The following is a 9,876-nucleotide window of genomic DNA, read 5'->3' as shown; positions in this document are numbered from 1 at the left end:
TTGGAGACCCTGTGGTGCAGTTCCAGTCTGTCCTCTAGGGGCGCTGTGAGTCAGAATGGACTCCACGGCAGTGGGTGTGGTTTGGGCTTTGCTTCTGTGAAGATTGACAGACAGCGTTGGAGACCCTGTGGTGCAGTTCCACTCTGTCCTCTAGGGGCGCTGTGGGTCAGGCTTGACTTGAAAGCAGTGGGGGGGGGGTGTAGAGCACATTGTCCTTCTCCGCCCGTCTGTTGATGGCGTCTCTGCTCTTCCGTGTATGGCCGTTGTGAGTGGCGCTCCACGTGAATGCACAGCCTGTCATTTTACGGGACGTGATCCAAACCCTGACAGGTTCCTTGGTTTTGGAAACATCTGGATCCTTGGACTTTGCAAGACAGTGATGTCTGTCGTGTGGATCTTTTTCAAAGGCTCAGAGTCTCTCTGGCTTTGGGGTTTCCCAGTCCTGGCCTCAAATTTGGGGGCTGCCCTGCGGGGACCCCAATGTGGGCCTGTCTCGGGCCTGGGCATCATCCTCCAGGCCCCCACCCTGGCGGGTGTCAGTCGCAGATGCAGGGCAGCTCACACTCACATTCTTTCCCCACGAGTCCCACGTGGGCTGAGGCCTCAGGACACAGCCACGCTCAGGCTCGGGGCTCCTTGTGCTGGGGAGTCCGTGCTGGGGCCTCACTGTCCCCCGTCTGCCTCAGAGGTCTGTTGCACACCCACATTTGGGGTGCTCTGGGTCCACCCCAGATGTGGGGCCCTGGAGCTGTACCCTGACAGCACAGCGGGGTGTCAGGCCCATCTCCCCGAGTGTCTGAGTCCTGGCCTTGGGAATGGGCCCCCAGGTCTACTTCCCCTACCTGCTCATCAGCAAGAAGCGCTACGCGGGCCTGCTCTTCTCCTCCCGCCCCGACGCCCACGACCGCATGGACTGCAAGGGCCTGGAGGCCGTGCGCAGGGACAACTGCCCTCTCGTGGCCAACCTCGTCACCGCCTCGCTGCGTCGACTGCTCATCGACCGGTGAGGGGAGCCCCCGCCCCTCCTCCCTGGGACCCCGGAGCCCTGACCTCCCCCACCCCCAGCCTCCTCCTCCTCCTCCCTGGGACCCGGCAGTCCTGACCCCTAGCCCCTCTTCTCTCAGACCTGGGAGTCCTGACCCCCCAGCTCCTCCTCCCTTAGGCCTGACCCCCCAGCTCCCAGCCCCCTCATCCCTCAGACCCTGAGTCTGGGCCCCCAGTCCCCCCTCCCTCAGACTCCGGGCTGGGCCCCTCTCTGGGGACACAGCTGTCAGTCCCACCCCCCCCCCCACCGCAGTGGAGCAGTGGAAAGAGTGGGTGGGCAGCTGTGAGCTGTGCCCGGCCCCCCCACTCTGTGGCCCGGCCCGCTCTGCGTCTGTGCAGGTGGTGGGGTTCAGCCTGGCCCTGGTGGCCCTGTGATGCCCCTGGCCCCGCCCTCCACAGGGACCCTGCCAGCGCAGTGGCCCACGCACAGGACGTCATCTCAGACCTGCTGTGCAACCGTATTGACATCTCGCAGCTGGTCATCACCAAGGAGCTGACCCGTGCAGCCGCCGACTACGCCGGCAAGCAGGCCCACGTGGAGCTGGCCGAGAGGTCGGCGGGGGTGCGCTTGGTGGGAGAGAAACTGCCTCCCCCTGGGCCAGCTGGGCCACCACTTCCTGTGAGCCCGGCCGCCCCACCTGGCCTCACTCACCGCCGCCCTGTGCCCCTGCAGGATGAGGAAACGGGACCCCGGCAGCGCGCCCAGCCTGGGTGACCGTGTCCCCTATGTGATCATCGGGGCCGCCAAGGGCGTGGCTGCCTACATGAAGTCGGAGGTCAGCCCCACCTGCCAGGCCTCTGCCCCCGCACCCCTGCTCTCACTTCTCCTTTCCAGCAGGGGCGGGGGCAGGGCAGGGCAGCTCCTGCCAGGGCCCCACGGGACCTTGGTAACTGCCTCCCGGGACTCCCTGGAGCCCTCAGCCACTCGGGGATGCTCCGTGATGCTGTGTTCCTGTCTCCCAGTCCCCCCTCTCTCAGACCCAGGGCTCGGCCCCTCTCGGGGAACACAGGTGTCAGTCCCCCCCCCCCCCCCCCCCCCCGCAGCACCCTGACAGACAGGGCCCCTGGCCTTCACCTGTCTGTCCATGGTGCTGTGGACCTGTCTGATGCCCTTAGTGATGATCTGCCCCTCCCACCTACATGTGCAGCTCCCGTGACCTCTGACCTCACGGCCCTCTCCCGGCCACCCCCACCCCACCCCTAGTTCCTGCCCTACCTCCTCCACTCATGGCTTCCCCCTTCAGCTCGTCCCCCCTTGAACTCTGACCCTCACTTTGTGAGAGGGGCCCCACTCCTGGCCCCCAGAGACTCTCATGACCTCTGACCTACTCTGGACCCAGGCGCTGTACCACTGCCCAGTCTGTCTGGGGGACCCTTGGGTTCCGAGGCCCCGTCCCTCAGCTCCCTGACATGTGATCACAGCTCCCCCTGCCCCAGCATGTGGCTGTGCCCCACACAGTGCCCCGTCTGACTGTCCCCAAGTCCCTCATCCACTTCCTGTCACTGGGTCCTCCCCCAGTTCTGGCCACCCAGTATGACTGTGGGCCCTCTCATGTCCCCTGGGGGTGACCTCCACCCCTCTGTCTCCCGGGGACCCTCCAAGCCCGCCATGATGCCCACTGCCCCTCCATGTCCCATGGGGACCCGACCCCTCCCTCCCCAGTGGGGGTGGGGACGCTGCCCTCCGTCCCGTGGTGACCCCGCGCCCCCGCGCCCCGCAGGACCCGCTCTTCGTGCTCGAGCACAGCCTGCCCATCGACACGCAGTACTACCTGGAGCAGCAGCTGGCCAAGCCGCTCCTGCGCATATTCGAGCCCATCCTGGGCGAGGGCCGCGCCGAGGCCGTGCTGCTGCGTAAGGGGCGGGGCGGGGGGCGCCGAGGCCGCGCTGCTGCGGGAGGGGCGGGGCGCGGTGCAGAGCCCCGGGGACCCCGGCCCACTGCCCGCCCTCGTCCTGCAGGGGGCGAGCACACGCGCTGCAAGACCGTGCTCACGGGCAAGGTGGGCGGCCTGCTGGCCTTCACCACTCGCCGCAGCTGCTGCATCGGCTGCCGCACCGTGCTCAGTCACCAGGGTGAGCCCCCCCCGGGCCACCCGCACGGGCGAGTCCCCCACTGCGCCGCCCCGCACGGGCGAGCCCCCCCTGCGCCACCCCGCACGGGCGAGTCCCCCACTGCGCCGCCCCGCACGGGCGAGCCCCCCCTGCGCCGCCCCGCACGGGCGAGTCCCCCACTGCGCCGCCCCGCACGGGCGAGCCCCCCCCACTGCGCCGCCCCGCACGGGCGAGCCCCCCACTGCGCCGCCCCGCACGGGCGAGCCCCCTATGTGCCCCGCACCACGAGAGGCCCACGATCCACCCCGCACTGGGGAGACCCCTGCCACCATCCCGCCCTACACGGGAGCGAGCCCCCCGCTCTGCCCCTTAACGGGTGGGTATGTCTCCCACTTCTCCCTGCACTGGGCGAGACCCCCCACTGAACCCCACACCAGGGCGAAGCCCCCGCTCCACCCTATACCAGCGCAAGACCCCCGCCGCCGCTCCCCTCCCCCAGCCAGCACTGCCTCCAGATGGACCTGCCCCAGGTGGGGGCGCCCCTCGGCCCGCCCCCCCAGGAGGGTCTGCGCCCCGCCCCGGGACTTCCCCCCGGGAGTTTTCCCACAACACTCGCTCCCTTGTTCGGAGCCTGTGGGGACTTTCGAGAGGCCCGGGCACTGGGCGGGGCGGGGCCGGGAGGGGGCGCCTGGCCGGTGCTGACCCCCCTGCCCCCAGGAGCCGTGTGCAAGTTCTGCCGGCCGCGGGAGTCGGAGCTGTATCAGAAGGAGGTGAGGCCGGGAGCGGCGGGGGCCGGGCTGGCCGCGCGGGGGCCCTGGGCCTGCCCTGCTCAGCACGCCGCCTGCCCCGCGCAGGTGTGGCACCTCAACGCCCTGGAGGAGCGCTTCTCCCGCCTGTGGACACAGTGCCAGCGCTGCCAGGGCAGCCTGCACGAGGACGTCATCTGTACCAGGTGCCCCCCACGGCTCCCGGCCCGGCTGGTGGTCGGCGCAGACGGCAGGGCCCCCCACTCCTCTGGCAGGGCCCTGCTGTCCTCGTGTGGGTGGCCCATGGCCAGCCCCGTGGGAGGACGAGGGTACCTTGGGGGGGGGATAGGACCGGGCCCCCAGGATTTCCTAGGGGGTGGTGGCCCTCTTGGGCACACACTCCCACTCCAGGGTCCCCCACCCTCGGGGTGGGGCGGCTTTCCCCAGGGAACAGGTGGGCGGGGCAGGTTCCCACAGCAGGTGACAGGTGATATACGGCTGGTGGCCACGCCACAGCGGGCACCCACTGTTATCGGCTCCCCCTGCCCGCTGAGCAAACAGCCCGGCGGTGGGAGGAGGCGGGCGGGGGGCAGCAGGAGGGGCCAAAGTCCTGGGAACAGCCCCGGCCCGAGGGCCTGTGCTCTCGCGGCCCCCCACCCGGCTGGGGGCCGCCCGGGACTCGGGCCACCTGTGCCCGCCGGCCCTGACCCGAGCCGTCCCTCCCGCAGCCGGGACTGCCCCATCTTCTACATGCGCAAGAAGGTGCGCAAGGACCTGGGGGATCAGGAGCGGCTGCTGCAGCGCTTCGGGCCGCCGGGCCCCGAGGCCTGGTGACCGGGCCCCACCGGGGCACGGCGTAAATAAAGGTCATTTTGTTACCCAGTCTCTGTGGTCTCTGGGGGACAAGTCCAGTCTCCTACGCTCTTACCAGGGCCTGCGGGGGGGGGGCCGTGTCTGCCCAGCAGGACCCCTGGGCTACCCTGCATGCCACCGTAGAGTCCAGCTGCTGCCAGTCCTGCCTCAGTTTCCCTCCCCGTGCAGCCCAGTGAACGGCGGTGCCAGCCCCTCTGCTCCGTGCAGCCGGTGGCCAGAGCCGCCCCCTGCCCCCTCCCCCTGAGTGTCCCTGGGGTGCGTGGCAGTTGCCCTACCCACCAGGTGCTGGCCTGTTTCCACCAGGCCCTGGGGCAGCCCCGGGAAAGCAAGTTTCCACTCCCCAATTTGACCAAGGGGACCCCCCCCCAATCACACACCCACGGGTATTTCCACTGTTGGGGGCTGGTGGTCCCCTTCGGGCTGGGGCCGGCTGGTCACCTTCAAGCCTGTGTGACCTCAAAGGACACAGGTCCTCCTGTCTTTCGCCCCCCCCCAGGCCCCAGCACCCCACTCCCACTCCTCCACTCTTGGGGCTGAAGTTTGGTGCCTGGGCTCAGTGTCCCTCACCCCTCTTTCCTAGTCATTCACCGGCCCCAGAGACACCCCCTCTTTCTCAGTCCATCCTTTTCCATGGCCTCCCAAAAACCCCACTTCCCTCAGGGTCAGCTTACCCATCCCCTCCTCCAACTTTGGGGATCCCCAAATCCAGGCCCTTTCTCCCTACCACGTGACTGAGGGGTTGCGCAACTCGCCCCCCCACTCCCTCCCCTAGGGGGTTTTTGAGGAGGGCTGAGCCCGCGCCCGCCCGGCACCCCCTCCCTGGGGGCTGGGCCAGGGTATAAATGGGTGGTGACTGCGGCCGGCAGGCAGCCTGGCCCAGTGTCACCATGCTCGCCCTGGAGGCTGCACAGTAAGTGGGGGCCCCTGGACCCTCACTGCCTGTGGGGGGGTGCACTCTTGCCCCCTGGGGCCCTCCCCCAGCCCTCACTTCTCCATCCTCCTTTCCCACCCTAGTCCTCCCTGTCCCTAAAACTCTCATTGCCCCGGGCAAGGTGTTCCCTCGTACTCTGGCCTCTTCCAGGCGTGTCTCTGCCCCAGTCTCTGTCCCTGCCAGGCTCGCGCTGTCCCCTCTGCCTTGCTGGGTCTCTGTCTTCCTCCATGTCTTCCCTATTTTCTCTGTCTGCCTATCACTGTCACTTTCCCTGTCCCTGTCCGTTTTCTGCCTCTGTCCAGTTTTGTCCACCTGCTTCTCTCCGGCCTTCCCTCCGTCTGTCTCTGCCCGTCAGCTGGCCTCGCCGTCTGCCGCCTCTGTGCTCCTCTGTCTGCCTCCGGGGCTCAGTAAAGACTCGGCGCACCCTCTCCCCACGCGCCCCTTCCACCGCTCGCCTCTTCTGAGTCTTGCCCCGCGTCCCTGCTTCTCTGTCCAGGGATCTCTCCTCCGTCTCCCTCCTGCTCTCCCCAGTGGGCCCCTCTGGCCGGGCCCCTCCCCACCTCCACCTGCCCTTGGCACCCTCACCTCCTCTCTGGGGACTTTCTCCCTCACTTTTCCTGCCCCCCAGCCTAGGTCTATGCAAATCCTGGCAGGGAGGGACATTTGCCTGGCCCCTACCTCCCACTTCCTGCCCCAATGCGGAGTGGGGAGAAAGTGGTGGGGCCGGCCGCAGACTCACAGCAGACAAGCTGTGACGGCCACAGCTGCAGCACTGCCGGCCCCCCGCCCCCCGGCCGGCTTCCCGCGGCTGCAGGCGCCCTGACATGTCCCTGTGTCTCTCCCCCGCCAGGCTGGACGGGCCACACTTGAGCTGTCTGGTGAGTCGGGGCCCCTGAGGGCCAGGGAGGGGTGGTGAGGACCCACATGGCCCACGGAGACCTCCCTCCGAGGAGTCGCTGGTTCCCTGCCTCAGTTTACCCTTCTGCTCCTTCCTGTCACTTGGTGTGTCTGAATCTCTCCTTGGACGTCTCTCCCTCAAGTATGTCCACCTTCTCTGTCTCCATCAGTGACATGTTTCCCTGTCTTTCCCCTTCTTGGCTCCGCTTCTTTGCCTGTGCGTGTACTGTGTGTGTTGTATGTGTTGTGTGTGTTCTGTCAGTGTGTTCTGTGTATGTGTTTGTGTGTTGTGGGTGTGCAGTGTGATTGGTATGTGTGTTGTGTGTGCTCTGTATGTTGTATGTGTGCGTGGTGTGTGTGTGTGCTAGGTATGTTGTAGGTATGTGTTGCATATGTGCATTGTATGTGCTGGGTGTGTACTGTGTGCAGTGTGTGTGCCTTTTTTTCTCTGGCTTCTTTGTCTCCTTTCATCCCACATTCAGCACATTGATTTTTTCCTCTTTTCCCTCGTGTGTGTGTGTGTGTGTGTGTGTTTTAAAAACTGATTCAGACATACATATCCAGCCCCCAGGAATCTACTGCCCAGTCTGAGAAATAAAACCTCGCTGATGTATGTGTGAAGGCGCTCTGGTCGCGTAGTGCCTAAGGCATTGACTGCTAACCCGAAGGCTGGTGGTTCGAACCCACCAGCCACTCTGCGGGAGGAAGATTACCCCAGTGATGCAGAGGTTAGGATTTAGTTGCTTAACCAAAAGGTTGGCAGTTTTATCCAGCCAGCCGCTCTGTGGGAGCAAGATGAGCGTTGGCTTCTGTGAAGATGACAGCCTTGGAGACCCTGTGGTGCAGTTCCACTCTGTCCTCTAGGGGCGCTGTGGGTCAGAATGGACTCCAGGCAGTGGGTTTGGTTTGGGCTTTGCTTTCATGAAGATTGACAGCCTTGGAAGCCCTGTGGGACAGTTCCACTGTGTCCTCTAGGGGCGCTGTGGGTCAAATCGCCTCACAAAGTGACGGATTCTCTGTGCACAGCACGCCTCAATGCATTTTTACATGCGACTGCACCTCTGTACCAGAACAAGATCTAGAGAGACCATCTCCATCGCTCCCAAAGATTCCATGTGTTCCTTCCTGGCTGCCACCTGCTCTCATGTTCTTCCTGTTCTTGAACTTTCTATAAAGCAAATCCTACAGTGTGGCCCCTTTGCTACCCTTTCACTCAGCACTGAGTGTGTGTCAGCAGTTGGTTCTTTTTCTCACTGTATAGTACTCCATCGAATGACTATGCTGTTAGTGTGTGTCCTGGAGTCAGTCCCAACCCACAGCGCCCCTAGAGGACAGAGTGGAACTGCCCCACAGGGCTTCCAAGGCTGTCAATCTTCATGAAAGCAAAGCCCAAAACCACACCCACTGCCTGCCTGGAGTCCATTCTCACCCACAGCGCCCCTAGAGGACAGAGTGGAACTGCCCACAGGGTCTCCAAGGCTGTCAATCTTCACAGAAGCAAAGCCCAAACCACACCCACTGCTGTGGAGTCCATTCTGACTCACAGCGCCCCTAGAGGACAGAGGAACTGTAGTGTTCCTAGAGGAACTGCCCCACAGGGTGTCCAAGGCTGTCATCTTTCTAGGCTGCAGATTGCAGGTCTTTCTCCTGCTGGTGAGTTTGAACTGCCAACCTTTCGGTTGCCAACCTTTTCACTGGGCCGCTAAGGTTCAAGACTTTCCTCTTTACTGCATGTTGATAACTAACACCGCACTTGAACTGAAGCCACACGGCCCGCAAACAAGCGTTGAGACCCTGCTTTGCAAAAACACCTCCTTCTGTGCTTGCTTCAGTAGCACATATACTCAAACTGGACAAATACAGAGAAGATTAGCATGTAAAACAAGTTCGCTTTGTAAATTTGCACCCAAAGCACAATAAAAAATATATATAATACCTCCTCCTCTAGGAGCTCTGGTAGCATAGTGCCTAAGGCACTTGACTGCTAACCAGAAGGCTGGCGGTTCAAACCCACCAGCCACTCCTCGGAAGGAAGGTTGGGCAGTCCTACTTCCGTAGTGATAGCTGCCTAGGAAACCTAAGGAGGGGTCGCTATGAGTCGGGGCCGACCCCGACGGCACAACAGCAACAACAACAACAACCTCCTCCTCTACCTCCCATCCCCCACCGTGGCAGACAAGACCAGGACAAATTCTTCCACACTGTCCCCCGGCTCTATTGCCAACCATGGACCAGCACAGTACTAGGGGCCCAACAGTGACAGGCCTGCCCCATCAGGGACCCCAGGAGCCATGTCTTATCAGGAGTTGGCTGGCTCTGTCTCTCTCGAATCTCTGTGTATCTGTGTGTCTCACCCGGTGCCTTTGTCTCTTCCATTCTGTGGGTTTCCCCTGCACCGTCTCCGCCTCCTCTCCCCATATCTCTGTATGTCCCTGTGTCTCTGTGTGTCTTTCTCTACCTCTCTCACCAGGCATCCCTCTGTCTCTCTACCTCTCTGTCTTTCTGTACCTCTCTCCCCAGTATCCCTTCCTCCGTCTGTCTGCCTGTCTCTCTCCCCCACTCCCCACCTCTGCTGGTTGTTTCATTGTGTGGGAGCCTGCAGGGCTGAAACGGGGCTCCCTGCAGCCTGAGATGACCCCTCTCCCACCCCCACCCTTCTCAGTACTCAGACGGTGTCTTCTACGACCTGGACACTTGCAAGCACCCCAGCTACCCCAATGCCGAGGGGGCTCCTGGTGAGTGACCTGGGCCCACCTCCTCCCTCCCCTCCGTGGGCCCATTTCACAGGTGGGGGAGCTGAGGCCCAGGGGAAGGGATCAGCTAGCTTTGCAAGACAAGGCTAGCCCCTCCCCCCCACCTCTCCCCTGCTTTCTCCTGCTCCCTCCTCGCCCCTTCCCCATGCAAATCCTGGGGTCAGAGATTTGCACAGCCCACAATGGCCCCTCTGTGCTGGGGACTGTGGGTGTGAGGGGCGCTGTGGTCAGGCCTCCTGGTGTCTGAGTCAGCCCCCTCCCCACAGACTCCCTGTGGGGCTGGACCGAGGCCCCGCCCGCCCCAGCCGCCATGTACGAGGCCTTTGACAACGCATCAGCTGCTTTTAGCCACCCCCACGGTGTCCCTCTCTGTTATGGACCCTCCACCTACAGCCCTGCAGGGAGCCTCGACCTGGCCCCCAGCCTGGAGGCCCTGGGACCTGGCCTCCCTGCATATCCCTCGGAGGACTTCACTGGCCAGGTGAGGGGCTGGAGGGCCGGAAAGTCCAACTGATTTGATCGAGTGTGTCTACCAGGTGCCAGGGGCCGCGTCCACACCCATTCATAGTCCAGCCCTTTC

The 9,876-nt window shown here is 63.8% G+C and overlaps 2 protein-coding genes across 2 annotated transcripts in view; both read left to right on the top strand.

Moving 5' to 3' along the window:
* The window catches only part of POLD1 (DNA polymerase delta 1, catalytic subunit), a 17,122-nt gene extending 12,446 nt beyond the window's left edge, over positions 1-4,676 (top strand). Inside the window, exons 17-24 of the mRNA XM_007957644.1 lie at positions 828-1,003; positions 1,444-1,596; positions 1,718-1,820; positions 2,766-2,898; positions 3,004-3,117; positions 3,814-3,866; positions 3,951-4,048; positions 4,571-4,676. Of these exons, the coding sequence (XP_007955835.1) occupies positions 828-1,003; positions 1,444-1,596; positions 1,718-1,820; positions 2,766-2,898; positions 3,004-3,117; positions 3,814-3,866; positions 3,951-4,048; positions 4,571-4,676 (936 nt within the window). The remainder of the gene's footprint in view (positions 1-827; positions 1,004-1,443; positions 1,597-1,717; positions 1,821-2,765; positions 2,899-3,003; positions 3,118-3,813; positions 3,867-3,950; positions 4,049-4,570) is intronic.
* Positions 4,677-5,602: 926 nt separating this feature from the next.
* Positions 5,603-9,876, top strand: part of SPIB (Spi-B transcription factor) — a 7,680-nt gene continuing 3,406 nt past the window's right edge. Inside the window, 4 exon segments of the mRNA XM_007957627.2 lie at positions 5,603-5,625; positions 6,497-6,524; positions 9,206-9,278; positions 9,563-9,777. Of these exon segments, the coding sequence (XP_007955818.1) occupies positions 5,603-5,625; positions 6,497-6,524; positions 9,206-9,278; positions 9,563-9,777 (339 nt within the window).

The sequence above is a fragment of the Orycteropus afer genome, unplaced genomic scaffold (genome assembly GCF_000298275.1).
Source record: "Orycteropus afer afer isolate SDZICR_OR568_19922 unplaced genomic scaffold, OryAfe1.0 scaffold00766, whole genome shotgun sequence".
NCBI lineage: Eukaryota > Metazoa > Chordata > Mammalia > Tubulidentata > Orycteropodidae > Orycteropus > Orycteropus afer.
This window is presented reverse-complemented; position numbering and strand designations above follow the sequence as displayed.